The sequence below is a fragment of the Mobula hypostoma genome, chromosome 8 (assembly GCF_963921235.1).
Source record: "Mobula hypostoma chromosome 8, sMobHyp1.1, whole genome shotgun sequence".
Lineage (NCBI taxonomy): Eukaryota > Metazoa > Chordata > Chondrichthyes > Myliobatiformes > Myliobatidae > Mobula > Mobula hypostoma.
The window spans coordinates 132,225,828-132,241,430 of NC_086104.1; the positions used below are offsets into that span (position 1 = coordinate 132,225,828).

General features: G+C 45.7%; 1 protein-coding gene across 6 annotated transcripts in view; it reads left to right on the top strand.

Moving 5' to 3' along the window:
• The window catches only part of tacc1 (transforming, acidic coiled-coil containing protein 1), a 219,412-nt gene that overhangs the window by 176,091 nt on the left and 27,718 nt on the right, over positions 1-15,603 (top strand). For all 6 annotated transcript variants that reach the window (XM_063056905.1, XM_063056904.1, XM_063056903.1 and 3 more), the window contains 2 exons: positions 742-952; positions 11,358-11,410. In XM_063056905.1, the coding sequence (XP_062912975.1) occupies positions 742-952; positions 11,358-11,410 (264 nt within the window). The remainder of the gene's footprint in view (positions 1-741; positions 953-11,357; positions 11,411-15,603) is intronic.

The window sequence follows — 15,603 nt, forward strand, 5'->3', positions numbered from 1 at the left end:
GCATGGCACGTAATGAACAATAAAAAATTAAAGGTGCAAAAGAGGAATAATGAGGCAGTGTTCGTGGATTGTTCAGAAACCTGATGGTAGAGGGGAAGGAGCTGTTCCTTTAGCGTGACATGTGGGTCTCAGGTTTCTGCCTGTCCTCCCTGATGGTAGTAATGAGAAGAGGGTGCCAAGATGCCAAGTGATGGCGGCCGTCGCTCTGCCTCCACAGGTGCTGCCTGAGCCTCCAGCAACCAAAAATAGAAACAAAATGCTGAAGCAAAGCGGTGGGTAGGCAGCATTTTGGAAGAAAATGGACAGCCAGTGTTGGTGGATAGACGACAGGTCTCAACCCAAAGTGTTGACTGTTTATTTCCCTCCACAGAAGCTGCCTGACCTGCTGAGTTCCACCAGCATCTTGTCTTTTGCTCCAGGTTTCCAGCATCTTCAGTCACTCATGCTTCCTGCAGCAGCTTGTATCTTTGGATGAGCATTCAGAGAAGCCATGAAATTATAAAATAGAGGGAACAGGCTTCATTCCCTTGTGCTTGCAGCTGTGTTGTTGTCCAGATATTCCAGCCTTCTCTATATTCATTTCCCCTATCAAGTGTTCTGCTTTGAGAAGGAAACAAAATAAATTTGAGTGACTGAAGGGGGAATTGTAGGTCTGGGTGACGTGCAAGAGTCAATGTCTTTCTCTGGGCTGTAGAGGGATCGTGGACGTTGAGTAACACAGCCCTCTTGTCGACGTTTCAGGATGGTGAGCCCCTCGAAGCATCCTGCATTGGGGATATGGCCCACAGGGAGGGCCACGCCACCGATGAGGAGAAGCTGGCCTCCACATCGGTGAGTCAGAAGCATGGCAGCACAGAGGGCAAGGCCGAGGTGGAGGAGGACGCCGAGTACTTTGAATGCTCCAGTCTCCCGGCCAACCCTGTAAAACCGGAGCCCGCGGCCCCGGAGGAAGGTAAGGCACCCCCTGCGAGGTCATGGAGTCTGGCGCCGGGCGGGTTGGGCTGTCTGCCTGATTGTCCAGGCTCTGCTTTGACAGCTCCGCTCAGCCATTGCTAATGCCCAGCTCCCACCGGGTCTGAAGGGAAGAGCTGGGCCATGCACACCCTCCGAGGGGAACCTGAGGCTGGAGACTTTGGTTCTCCCCGCAGAAGTACCGAGAAGTATCTCATCTTTCCAAATGAGTCTTCTGCTAGTTCAGTGTCTTAACCCCTCCCTTCAAAGTTGCCATTCTAAAGGGTTTGGAACTGAACATTGGGCTTTTTGTCGATACTTCCACTGCGTCCATCAAAGTCCAAGCTGAGGTTATTGTCACATGCACAAGTGCTTGTGTGCACAGGAGTAATGAAAAACTTAACTTGCAAAGTTCAAAGTGCGTTTATTTTCAAAGTATGTGTAAATTATATGTTCTTGAGATTTGCCTCCTTACAGGCAGCCACAAAACAAGCAACAAGGCACAAAGCACGATGCAGCAGCATCACAGGCAGATAGCAGTAGATACACACAGCACTCACAACAAAAAAAAACATCAGTTTAACATAAAGTATGCAAAATTATGCAAGATAGACCACAATTACAACAAATAAACAGATCTATTTTAGAGCAAAGTAGTCATAGAGTTGCAAACCTCTCATGATCAGGGTTGTGCCAGTTGGTTCAAGAACCAGTTGGTTGAAAGGAAGTCGTTGTTCTTGAAACTGGTAGTGTGGGGCTTCTGTACCTCCTGCCCAGTTGTAGCGAAGCAAAGGCATGGCCCAGATAGTGGGGATCTCTGATGGTGGAGGTTGCCTTCGTGAGGCATTGTCTCATGTCCATACTACCAATGATGGGGAGGGACGTGCCCGTGATGTGCTTGGCAGAGTCAGTACCCTCTGCGGCTTCGTGCGTTCCTGTGCCACTTGAATTGGTGCAGCAGACCTTGATGCAAGCGCTCAGTAATCACAGGAGCCAGCAGGGGCCTTTGGCTGACTGGACTGACAGAGATCATCGGGCATCTGACCTTCCTGTTTTAGGAAGGAGTCAAGCCCAAGGCAGTGGGAAATCAGATTCTCTCACCAATAGCCTGTTCTGAAACCAGCGCATCCCATTGCACTCATGCTTTCCCTGGCTTGGAAGCCAAATTCACATGAAGTAAATGAATTTCAGTCATTGCATCTTTCCAAATACTTCAAAGTTTAACATTCAAAGTACAGATACGTCACCATATAAGACCCTGAGTTTCATTGTCTTGCGGGTATATTCCGTAAATCCATGGAATAATAACCATAACAAAATCAATGGAAGACTGCGTCAACCAATGTGCAGAAGACAAACTGCAAGTGCAAAAAAAAAGAATAATAATAAGTAAATAAGCAATAAATATTGAGAACATAAGATGAAGATTCCTTGAAAGCAAGTTCATGGGTAATAGAAACATTTTAATGACGGGGCAAGTGAGGTTGAGTGAAGTTATCCCCTTTGGTTCAAGAGCCTGAAGGCTGAGGGGTATTGACCGTTCCTGAACCTGGTGGTTTGAATTCTGAGGCTCCTGTTCCTTCTTCCTGATGGCAGCAGTGAGAAGAGAGCACATCCTGGGTGGTGGGGGTCCCTGATGATGGATGCTGCTTTCCTGTGACAGCGTTTTGTGTAGATGTGCTCAGTGGTGGGAAGGGCTTTACCCAGGAGAGACTGGGCCACATCCATTGCATTTTGTAAGATTTGTAGGATGTTGATAGAAAGGAAAAGTTTAGACGAATATGGTCAAGTGCAGGAAAATGAAGCTAATCTACCTGGGCAGCCTGGTCAGTATGGGTACGTTGCCATGCTGTAGAACTCTAACACTGTAACGGTACTGCTGCTGCATTGCAGTGGCTGCTTTCAATATCTTCCCTGTCTGGTACTTTGTGTTGTCATTTTCTTCAAATGTTAGCATCTCAGGAGTGGTGTGTCCCTGCTGGAGTACCAGGCAGAATTGAGTTTAAAGCTAACTCCATGATAGGCAGCTAGGTGATAAAGCTACCTTCATGGATTAAGAGTTCTGAGACATATGAATATAATCTCACAGTTCTCTGTAAAGTGGATTGAGCAGCATCTGTGGGCGGAAGGGAATTGTTGTGGTTTCAGCTCTAAACCCTGTTCACTGCAAAAAAGCTGAGCTGTTGCTGTTAAGAATTCAAATAGTTTCTTTCATCTTTTCAAACACTCATCTCCACACTCACCCCCTCCATCCAAAATCTCTGCACTCCTCCAAATCTGGCCTCCTGTCGACTCTGGTTTTGGTCCATTTACCACTGCTGGTCTGTGGCCACTTGGGCTCTGGTCCCGAACAGGAACTGGAAACACCCTACAGGTCCGTGGAAAGAGATCAAGAGTTAAAGTTTCGGGCTGTCGACCTTGTCAGAACTTGTTTGGAGCTCTTGTTTCAGATTTGCATTGTCAACTTTTTTCTTGCTTTCTTTCCCATTTCCCATCAAATTTGCTATAGTTGGTCACTTCAGAGTATTTTTTTCAGGCGGGATTCAAGAAGCTTCTGGGGATGTTTTTGATGATGTATTAATGCAGGATTTTTGTTGTTAGCTCAAAGGATTGCAAGTCTCTTCCTAAATCTCTACCTCATTATTTTAGTCTCATTGATCTCTTTTAGACAATCATTTTGACCCAGTATTCGGTAACCTGTCCAAACACCACCTTAAATGGACGTAATTTATTTAGAAATACAGCGTGGAGTTGGCCCTCTGGCCCTTCAAGCCATGCTATCCCAGCATCTCCCAACAACCCTGATTAGTCCTAACCTAATCACAGGATAATTAAAAATGACCAGTTAAACCTACCCGATACGTCTTTGGACTGTGGGAGGAAACCAGAGCACCCAGGGAAAACCCACGCATCCATAGGGAAGATGTACAGAGATCTCATCCAGTGCTGGAATTTAACTCTTGACACCCCGAGCTGAAATAGCATTGGCTACCCGCTACGCTACCATGGTGACCCAAACACTAGCCCTGATTTCTCTCTCCGTGGATGCTGCCTGACCTGCTGAGTGCTTGCATCATTTACTATTTTTGTTTCAGATTTCTGCATGTGCCGTATTTTGTTTTCCAGTCTCTTTAAACAATTCAGTGTCAGTGATGGTTTAATAAATCTGTTGTGAAGTTCCTTGGAACACACACAAAATGCTGGAGGAACTCAGCAGGCCAGGTAAAAAAATGGTAAAAAAATACAGTCAATGTTCCATTGATGCTGCCTGGTCTGCTGAGTTGCTCCAGCATTTTGTGTGTGTTGCTTGGATTTCCAACATCTGCAGATTTTCTTTTGTTTGCGAAGTTCATTGGAATGTTTTTGGTGGTAAATTATAATGGAAATGTTGTTGAGTGTTTGTGTTGAAGGTGCACTGTTGTTAGGGGCACGTGAATCTGTGATTGGGTCTGTGCTCTGACAGAGTAATTAAACCTAAAGGCCAATTTATACTTCTGCGTCGAATCTATGCTGTAGGTACGGCGTAACCGCATACCCTACGCCGTAGCCTGACGCGCACCTCCACAAAAATGTAACTACGTGTCGCGGCGACGCAGACCGCAACAACCGTGATTCGTCCGCTTGGTAGCATCGCATTTCCTCCTACGCATTTCTGGTTGCTTCTTCTCGTCAAATTGTCAAATCTACCTGCCGACATCCAAAAATATTTCAAATGCATTTCCTCGTCCATGTCTCTCAGTGGCCGGACAAGCACAGAAAATTCACCCTCCTTCTGCCTCAATCCGTTCAATGGTCGTACACACCATCTCCTCCGACGTCTTCTCTCTTTCCTGTGTTGCAGTAATTTCAATAAAAGTAACTCTTGTTCAACATTTATTATCTCCAACTCCAACATGATGCACTCAGTTTCAGTCACCATTGTTTGAAGTACATGAACAAACTCAACACAGTGACATAGAAACCTCACCGCCAGCTAGCATTTTGGCGTTGAATTGCAGAGCAACGCAGACACACCAACGCACAAGTATAAATGCTCACGACGGCATAGGCCACTTGCGTAGGCTATGGCGTAGAGCCTACGCAGAAGTATAAATCAGCCTTAAGGACTATTGGCTCAGACTGTTAATAGGCTAAAGCTTTTGTAAGCAATGGAAGCACAGTAGGCCTTACTTCACCATTCAATAAGATCGCAGCTCAGCTCTGCACTACTCAACTTTCCTGGTCCCACGTTACATGAGACACTTACCAAAATCTTGGTGGTCTCCAATTCCATGGCCTGGGTAATGGGGTCCTTAACGATGGATGCCGCCTTTTTGAGGCGTCGCCTTTTGAAGGCGTCCTGAACGCTGGAGAGGCTGGTTCCCATTCCTACCTCCCTCCATTCATTCCCTGCTCCGCTGTCCTCTCCTATCACACCCCCATCATCTTCTTCCCTTTTCAACTTCCAAATATTATCCTGTCAGCTTTTGGTGTCACACTGCTCCCCTCTCCGCTCACCTGCATCCACCTATCACCCACCAGCTCTGGCTCCACCTTTTTCCTCTGGCTAGATATCTCCCCTCTCTTTCCGGTCCTGATGAAGGGTCTCAACACAAAATGTTGACTGACTATTTGATTCATTTTTTTGAGAGATGCAGCACGGTAAAAGGCCATTCTGCCCAGTGACACCTAAGTGCCCAATTAACCTGCTGACCCGTACGACTTTAGAACATGGGAGGAAACTGGAGCATCTGGAAGAAACCCATGCGGACACGGGGAGGACACACAAAAGTCATTACAAATCGCGGTGATGATTGAACCTGGGCTACTGGCCACTATGCTACTGTACCAGTATTTCAACCCATAAACACAGGAGATTCTGCCAGTGCTGGAAATCCTGAGCAGCAAGCAAAATGCTGGAGGATCTCAGCAGGTCAGGTAGCATCTGTGGAGAGGAATAAGTAGATATTGCTTCGGGCCTAGAGCCTTCATCACGACTGGAAAGGAAGGGGGAAGGAACCAGAATAAGAGGGTAGGGAGAGAGGAAGCAACTGGGTTCTCTCTACAGCTGCTGCCTGACCTGTGAAGTTCCTCCAGAGCTTTTTCTGTTGCAACAATTGTCCTTGTCTGCAGTGGGGTTTGCCTTAAACCCCCTCGTCCACCAGCAGACCATGGGAGCTCATTCATTGCGTGAATTCCTTTCTACCCTATTAGCTAAGATCTGACTGTCTGCACCTCTCCAGGTGTAAATGATGCTGAGACGGTTCCAACTGGGTGATGACACCCTCCTAGCCAGCTGTGTCGCCCCAACGAAAGCCAGGTCGACTTTTACCAGATAGCGTAGAGCGGCTGATGGTTAACACTTGGTCTCGGTCTCGGTCTCGGCCTGAACACCACTGTGTTTAACCACTGGCTTCGATGTGGGCTGGCATTTACCTCTGCTGTTTGGTGACTGGAGAGTGCTGGTGTTGTTGCCAGCTGGTTATCGCTGATGTGGGGCTGACTCCGCCCGTTGTCAAAGATTCTGTTAGGGTGGTAAATATCCTGCTTTTGTTAGGGGTGGGGGGTTGCTGCCATTGCGGTACAGCTCCCTCTTCTATTGGAGCACGGGCTCCGGTTGGAGTTGCTGAAGATGCTTTGTCACTGGCGCTGGGAACTCGAGTGCAGACCATCTGGGGGTCGGGGGTGGGGGGGTAGCGTTTGGATCATGAGGCCGCCATTCTTTGTGGTGGTGAAGTTCTTCACTGACAGTAGCCTGTTTAGCAGAGGTGGCCGTGAGTCGGCAGTGGGCTGCGGGAGATGTGGGGCGATTACGGTAATCAGCAGATCTCGAATGTCACCCTGGTGAGCTGAAGCAGATTGGGCGAGAGGTTACTTAAACAGAAACAATGAGTGAGGCAGCAGGGTGTTTCCACTGACTTAATAATACGTTTGAAAACATTGCTGTGGTGTCAGTACCATGGTATAAACAACTTTGTGTGATGTGGCTTTTTTTCATTCTTAAAGCCATAATTACAAACTGTTTATGCAGAAACCACTCTATGGTTAATGTATTTCCGAGCTGAGGTCCCACCCCATGTTTACCTGCATAAAGCTAAGGTGTCATTACTACCATCAAGGAGAGAGTACAGGAGGGAGAAGATACTCTCTTCGTTCTAGGAAAAACTTTCTCCGCTCTGCCAGAAGATTTCTGCTTCATCCATCAACACCGCCTCACTATTCCTATTTCTTACTTTTTGTAAGTAATAGTCATTTTTATGTCTTTGCACTGTAGGTGAATTTGTCATTTTGTCTCAGTAACAGAGTGCAGAGACATATGTTGGTGAAAATAAACCCCGCTGTGATTCTGATACTACAATGGCATGAGCAGAATTTCCCAGTTTCTGGTTACCCACTCCCCCTGCCTGCCTTTCCATCTCCCATCAGTCCCTCCAGGGTCTTTGTCCACCTTCTCCATCTTTCCTCTTTCCCCATGTTACCCAAACTCATTGCCCTTGTCTACCCAATTGTGCTTGCCCATCACCCACATACCAATCTACCTGGGTTTCTTCACCCTTGGCTGACCCTTCCTATCCCTGCCCACACGCCTCCCTCATCCATTTCCACCTTTCACCTACCAGTGTCTGTCTCTACCCTTCCCAACCTGTCTCCACCAGCTGCCTTTTATCTTCTGTTTTCTCCTGTCACCCATCAGCCACAGACTCAACCCTCCCTCCCACTCCTATACAGCCACTCTCTTCTCTGTACACTTCATGCAGGGTCTTGATGGAAACGGCGACCATCTCGTTACCTCTACCTTCTGGGTCTTTCCAACAGTTTTGCTTTGTGCTAAAAACAAGCTTCCTGCATATTATCCTGTCCATATTATCTTCAGACATGGAATGAAGGTCAGTGAGTACTCGCACCCTTGCAGTGTCTCAAAGCATTCCCGTCAGTCTAGTCCTTTGTTAAAAAACAAACTGATCTTTTTGGTATGAGAACGTTCAGCAACGTGGGCAAGACAAAAGAGATGATTGTGGACGTCCGGAAGGAGCAGGTCAATGGCTTTGCTGTGCAGAGAGTGGAGAAAGTGAAGAGTGCCAAGTTCCTTCATTATGAGTTTGCTCATAATGTGTGATTTAAAAACTCCTCCTCATTAGTCAAGGAGGCTCAGTAGCATCTATACCTTCTGAAGACATTGAGGCATGCAAGGTTCCCAGCCCCCATTCTATCAACTTCCTGCAGGAGCACCATTAATAGCGTCTTTTCTGGCTGCTTTATTTCGTGCTACGGAAGCTGCAGGGCATCGGACCCTACAGAGGATAGTAAGAACTGCTGGGAGGATCACTGTGGTGTCCCTCCCCACTATTTGTGACATTAACTTGGACCGTGGTATATAGAGACATAAGAACAGAGTCTCAAGACTCGGGGGAGTAGACTTAGGACAGAGATGAGGAGGAACTGCTTTTCCCAGAGAGTGGTGAATCTGTGGAATTCTCTGCCCAATGAAGCAGTGGAGGCTACCTCAGTAAATATATTTAAGACAAGGTTGGATAGATTTTTGCATAGTAGGGGAATTAAGGGTTATGGTGAAAAGGCAGGTAGGTGGAGATGAGTCCATGGCCAGATCAGCCATGATCTCATTGAATGGTGGAGCAGGTTCGACTGACTAGATGGCTACTCCTGCTCCTATTTCTTATGTTCTTATAAAGGGCTCAAAGCATTCTTGAGAATCCATACCACCCATCCCACAATCTCTTTGACCCACTACCGTTAGGAAGGAGGTGCAGGAGCATCAGGACTTGGACTGGCAGACTGGGTAACAGCTCCTTCCCTCAGGCGGTGAGACTAATGAATACCCTGCCACCACCAAGGTCTGGTCGCTAGGGCAGCGAGCTGGTTGCTGTGTTGTTTACTGCTTTCCTGCACTGTGCACTGCATGCACTTCGATTTCCCATTTTATTTGTGGTAATACTTTGTGGGTGTCTGGAGGAACATTGTGTTACAAGAATCATCCCCTACTGTAGCTCTTTCTAGCCAACAGTTGTTTCGTTTGACTGTCAGATGAGAATAAACTAGAACTTGAGGCTTCATCACCCACGTTAATGGGTATTCCACAAAGTGGTTAAATTACTGTGCAATTATTCAGGAGCTGGCTCAGAGGACATGACGTTAAAAACCACAGCAGCAACTGGGGAATTTAATGCAACTTAATGAAATAAATTTTTAAGGAGGAAATGCCAGCGACTGAGTGATCAGCATTGACTGTTCATAAACATCAGGGCTGGCAGTCACTCCTCCTCTCTCAGTCTGGCCTCCAGGTGACTCCAGACCAAGAGCCAATTGATTGACTCATCACCACCTCTGAAGTATTTCCAAGAGCCACAGGGTTTGGGGAAATTAGAGCACTCACTATAATGAGATGAGAAAATGTTAACTTTTGCTATGTAGTTACTCACAGTGTTCATAGTAAGGATATTTCAGGTAATTTCATATCTCTTTGCAACATGAAAGAGGCCTTTTGGCCCATCATTGGCCTGCTCACAGAGCAGTGCCTCACTGCCCTCTCCCACTAGCTTTCAGCTTCCAGTTTTCACAAGTCCTGCTGAGGGTCTCGTCCCGAAACCTCGGCTGTACTTTGTTCCGTAGAAGCTGCTGAGTTCCTCCAGCATTTTGCGTGTGTTGCTTGGATTTCCAGCAGCTGCTGAATTTCTCTTGTTTGGGGCTTCTTTTTAACTAGTTTTACCTCCAGCCACAGTACAGAGGGGTATTTTCTGGCCTTCCCAGCTGCCAATCTGTGTGACTGCTTGGGCATTCTGCCAGCAACTGTGACCTGACTCAAATGCTGTGTAAAGACTGGAGTCATCAGATGCCAGACTGAGTGAAGGTGACAAATCTCCTTTAGGATGCTACTGAAGTGAAATTTTAATAAGGAGTCAGCAGCTTCCTACAGTATTGAAACAGGCCCTTCAGCCCATCTTGTCCATGCTGACCATCAGCTTCCTATCTACAGTACACAAGTCTCATTTACTACCACTCAGCTCCAGACTACAATACTTTGGTGATTGAAGTGTTCAACCAGGTGCTTCTCGATTGTGGTGAGAGCGCCCACCTTCATGAGCTTCTCAGGATGAAACGTTTACTGCGAGAGGTTGGGCAGGCCAGGAATTTATTGCTTGGAGTGCAGGAGACTTCTAGATGCGTACAAAACCAAGAGGGGCATAGATGAGGTGAACGCACGCAGTCTTTTCCCAGGGAAGGAGGATCGAAAATTAGACAGTGTAGGCTTAAGGTGAGAGAGGCAGGATTAAAAGAGATATGAGGAGCATCTTCTTCATTAGGACCATTTAAGAAACTCTTAGATGGGCACTTTCAATTATTTGTTCGTTACGTGCCTTGTTGTGTGACGTGGGCGATCATAGTCTTCCCATGACCATGATTGTTCTTGGCAAATTTTTCTACAGAAGGGGTTTGCCATCGCCTTCTCCTGGACAGTGTCTTTACAAGATGGGTGACCCCAGCCATTATCAATACTCTTCAAAGACTGTTGGTCTGGCGTCAGTGGTCATATAACTAGGACTTGTGATGTGCACCAGCTGCTCATATGACCATCCACCACCTGCTCCCGTGGCTTCATGTGACCTTGATCGGGAGGCTAAGCAGGTGCCTCACCTTGCCCAAGGGTGTCCTGCAGACTAGTGGAGGGAACGAGCGCCTTACACCTCCTTTGGTAGAGACGCATCTCCACCCTAGATAAGCACATGGATGATAGGAAGATAGAGAGCTATGTAGGAGGAAATGTTTAGATTGGTGTTAGAATGGGATAAAAGTTTGGCATAACATCATGGGCCAAAGGGCCTGTATTGTGTTGTAACATTCTATGTTCATGCAGAGGGTGGAAGGAGCTGCCAAAAGAAGTATTAAAATAACATATAAAATATGCTTGTTCAGGTACATGGATAGGAAAGGTTTAGAGCAGGGGATGTCCAGTCTGGAGTCCACATACCCCTGCTTAATGGTAGTGGCCCACAGCTTAAAAAAGGTTGGGAACCCCTGGTTTAAACAGATGTGGGCCAAACGCAGGCACATGGGACGAGCTTTGATAGGTATCTTGGTTGGCATGGATCAGTTGGACTGAAGGACCTGTTTCTCTGCTGTTTTGCTCCATGTATCTGTGAGCCTAGATTCTGGAGAACCAGCTCAGAAATACAGCCACTTCAACACAGAGTAGTGCACATGGCCCAGAGGAACACAACAGCTCGTGCATTGTTTTTCTTCCCTTTGCTGGTGAGCACCCAGTCATTAACCCCAATTAATATCTGACACTTCCACACCTCTCATTTAAACTGGAGCCAGCTGATGTGTTGGTAGGGCTGGGCTAGATGAAGACAGGAAGTGTTATGTCAATGCATATACCAAACTAACACGAGTCTTTGCTTCAATTTTAGATTTGAATAAATCAAAAGAACTGGACCACTTGGAGCAACATGCCTCAACAGCAGTAAGTATTTCTTGAAGAGTCTTAAGTTTTCATTTGAAAGATCTTACTTCAGTGGTTGGTAAGTTGATGGAGAAGATCCTGAGAGGCAGGATTTATGAACATTTGGAGAGACATCATATGATTAGGAATAGTCATCATGGCTTTGTCAAAGGCAGATCATGCCTTACGAGCCTGATTGAATTTTTTGAGGATGTGACTAAACACATTGATGAAGGTAGAGCAGTAGATGTAGTGTATATGGATTTCAGCAAGGCATTTGACAGGGTACCCCATGCAAGGCTGATTGAGAAAGTAAGGAGGCATGGGATCCAAGGGGACCTTGCTTTGTGGATCCAGAACTGGCTTACCTACAGAAGGCAAAGTGGTTGTAGATGGGTCATATTCTACTTGGAGGTTGGTCACCAGTGATGTGCCTCAGGGATCTGTTCTGGGACCCCTACGCTTTGTGATTTTTATAAATGACCTGAATGAGCAAGTGAAGGGTTAGTAAAATTTACTGATGACACAAAGGTTGGAGGTGTTGTGGATAGTGTGGAGGGCTGTCAGAGGTTACAGAGGGACATTGATAGGATGCAAAACTGGGCTGAGAAGTGGCAGATGGAGTTCAACCCAAATAAGTGTGAGGTGGTTCATTTTGGTAGGTCAAATATGATGGCAGATTATAGCATTAATGGTAAGACTCTTGGCAGTATGGAGGATCAGAGGGATCTTGGGGTCTGAGTCCATAGGACACTCAAAGCTGCTGTGCAGGTTAAGAAAGCATATGGTGTATTGGCCTTCACCAATTATAGGATTGAGTTTAGGAGCTGAGAGGTAATGTTGCAGCTGTATAGGACCCTGGTCAGACCCCACTTGGAGTACTGTGCTCAGTTCTGGTCGCCTCACTATGGGAAGGATGTGGAAACCATAGAAAGGGTGCAGAGGAGATTTACAATGATGTTACCTGGACTGGGGAGCATGCCTTATGAGAATAGGTTGAGTGAACTTGGCCTTTTCTCCTTGGTGCAACGGAGGATGAGAGCTGATCTGACAGAGGTATATAAGATGATGAGAGGCATTGATCGTGTGGATAGTCAGAGGCTTTTTTCCCAGGGCTGAAATGGCTAACATGAGAGGGCACAGTTTTAAGGTGCTTGGAAGTAGGTAGAGAGGAAATGTCAGGGGTAAGTTTTTTACGCAGAGAGTGGTGAGTGTGTGGAATGGGCTGCTGGCGATGATGGTGGAGGCGGATACAATAGGATCTTTTAAGAGACTCCTGGATAAGTACATGGAGCTTAGAGAAATAGAGGGCTATGGGTAACTCTAGGTAATTTCTAAAGTAAGTTACATGTTTAGCACAGCACTGTGGGCCAAAGGGCCTGTATTGTGCTGTAGGTTTTCTGTGTTTCTATCTTTCAAGTAATACACTCACATGGGAATTGTAAATCACAATGTTGCAAGTGGGAACTCATTGTTTGTGGTCTTAACCCTCAGTCAATAAGAATCTTGCTCAAGAAGATATTAATTTGTCTCAGGAAGGACTTCTGGGTCAGTTTGCTGCCTTAACTGGGCAGCGGTTGACTGTTGACTCGCTAACCTGTGGCGGTCTGCAGCTGGATTAAACGCATCGAGTTTAAAAAGGGCCCAATTTTCGTTTAGGGAAAAAAGTCTTCATTACAAGTAATTGCACAGCATAAGTTATCTTCTTTCCAAACTCTTAGAGTTTAAACCTGTGCAATAACCTACAATCTAATCATCTGCAAGGAGCTTGCAACAGGTTAACAGCAACATTGACAAGCCCCTTTGGTGGGTCTTGTTCCAGCTTTTCCACAAAGGAATCCTTACATTTTACTTCTGTTAGAGCAGTCACAGGTAATGACAGAATACATACTCAGCATTCGGTTTGTCTGCCCTTGCCCCGCTCTCTCATCCGCCAGGGTACTCTGCTTTTAAGGAAACCTCATAACTTGTGCAGATAAAAAGACATATGATAAAATTGCCACTGAGCAACAAGCTGATGAAAGATACTGCTGCCACAGTTGGGAAAAGTTGGACTAATGCCAGAGAAAGATCATTACGCAGACAATGATGGAAACTTGGTGACGGCGGTGCACTGGTTAGGGATGGTCAAGTATTGAGTGTCACAGAGTGGCTATCATGGAGACCACATAGAGGGTGTTAATCAACGTTACATTAAATATCATCTGTGTTATCTGGAGAGCTATGTGGTATCTACCTTGTATTGGAATAGCTAACAGACACCTGTCTTCTAGTAGGTTAGCCAAAAGTTCCAGTAGATACCGGTCTCGTGGGATAACCATGGGTGCAACAGATTGCAGTCATGTGGTAGGATAGTGAGCAGATACATACCATTCTGAAGGGATAATTCATGAAATTCCATTTACTTGCAACCTCTACTTCATCATGTGCTTTCTTCATTCAACTATAGTCCATTCTGACCTAACTATTGTGAGCTTTGGACTGAATCTAATTACAAGATTCCTGAATTAATATTTGAAGTGATGATGTTATCTGACTGGAGAAAGACCATAAGACCATAAAATATAGGAGCAGAATTGGGTCATCATTGAATTGCCATTTCATCATGGCTGATCCAATTTTCCTCTCAGCCCCAATCTCCTGCCTTCTCCCCATATCCCTTCAAGCCCTGACCAATCAAGAATCTATCAACTTCTGCCTTAAAAAATACATAGACTCTTGGCCTCCGCAACTGCCTGTGACAGCAAATTCCACAGATTCACCACTCTCTGGTTTAAGGACTTCCTCTTCATCTTCATTCTTAAAGGACACCCCTCTATTCTAAGGCTGTCCCCTCTGGTCTTAGACTCTCTCACTATAGGAAACATCATGTCCACATCCACTCTATCAAGGCCTTTCACAATTCAATAGGTTTCAATGAGGTCACACCGCATTCTTCCGAATTCTAGTGAATACAGGTCCAGACCCATCAAACATTCTTCATGTGATAAGCCATTCAATCCTGGAATCATTTTTGTGAACCTCCTTTGGACCCTCTCGCGTTTCAAGAAACTGCCTATCAACCAACTATATTAATTCAGTGAGTAAACTTGCCAAGGCTAATTAAAATGGATAGCAGAAAGAATATTATAATTTGTTGTAGCAGGCTGGTTTGTAAAGGGGCCTGATGGACAGAGCAAAGATTTCGACGTCCAACCTCTGGCATTATTGTGTTGTTTGCAATTCCGTGCCAGACATTTCACAGTGAATAAAGTACATTAAAACATGAAATGGAAGCAGGCTATTCAGTCCATTGTTCCTGCCCTGTCGTTCAGTGAAACCATGGCCACTCTTTTTTTCTTCGTACCTCCTCATTCCCATAAGATCTAACAATCCATCTGTGTCTCTCTTGAACTACATTCAGTGACAAAGTCTCCAATGCCCTCTTGAGTGGAGAATTCCAATAATGTTGAAGTGGAATCATTGCTGAAACATTAGAACAGAGGCAGCTGATGTGTGCACAGCAACCTCCCTATGCCAGAGGCAATTTTAATTCCTTATTCTGCTGCTGGAACAAACTGATTGATGTTTAGGAATCTTTTGATCTTCAGTAGAGACACTAAAGTGCAGAATTGATGCTAGCAGATCACATAGTGACAGTGGTCTGATTGTTTAGTGATGATGATTGAAGGACTAGTGTTGGGCGGGACAGAGACAGTGTTGTGAGACATTGCAAACGTTGCTCACACAGGTGCTTCACTGGACAGATGAACCTGTGATTAACTCTAGGCAAAATGAGATTATGAAGGTTAGGTATAAAACTGCTTTAATCTGGACAAGGACGGCTATAGGGCAAAGCTTCAGCTGGACCTGCCTTCTAGCTCAAATAAGCATGAAGCCTGAAATGGTGGCTGCAATTTCATTCTCGTCAGACAATTTCCCTTTTAAAATTTAGACCATAAGACATAGGAGCAGAATTAGGCCCTTTGGCCCATCAAGTCTGATCTGCCATTCCATCAAAAAATGATTTATTATCCCTCTCAATCCCATTCTCCCCATAACTTTTGACACCCTTACTAATCAAGAATCATCAACCCAATGACTTGGCTTCCACAGCCATTTGTGGCAATGAATTCCACAGATTCACTACCCTCTGGCTAAAGAAATTCCTGTTCTAAAGGAATGCCCTGCTATTCTGAGGCTGTACACTCTGGTCCTAGACACCACCACTATTG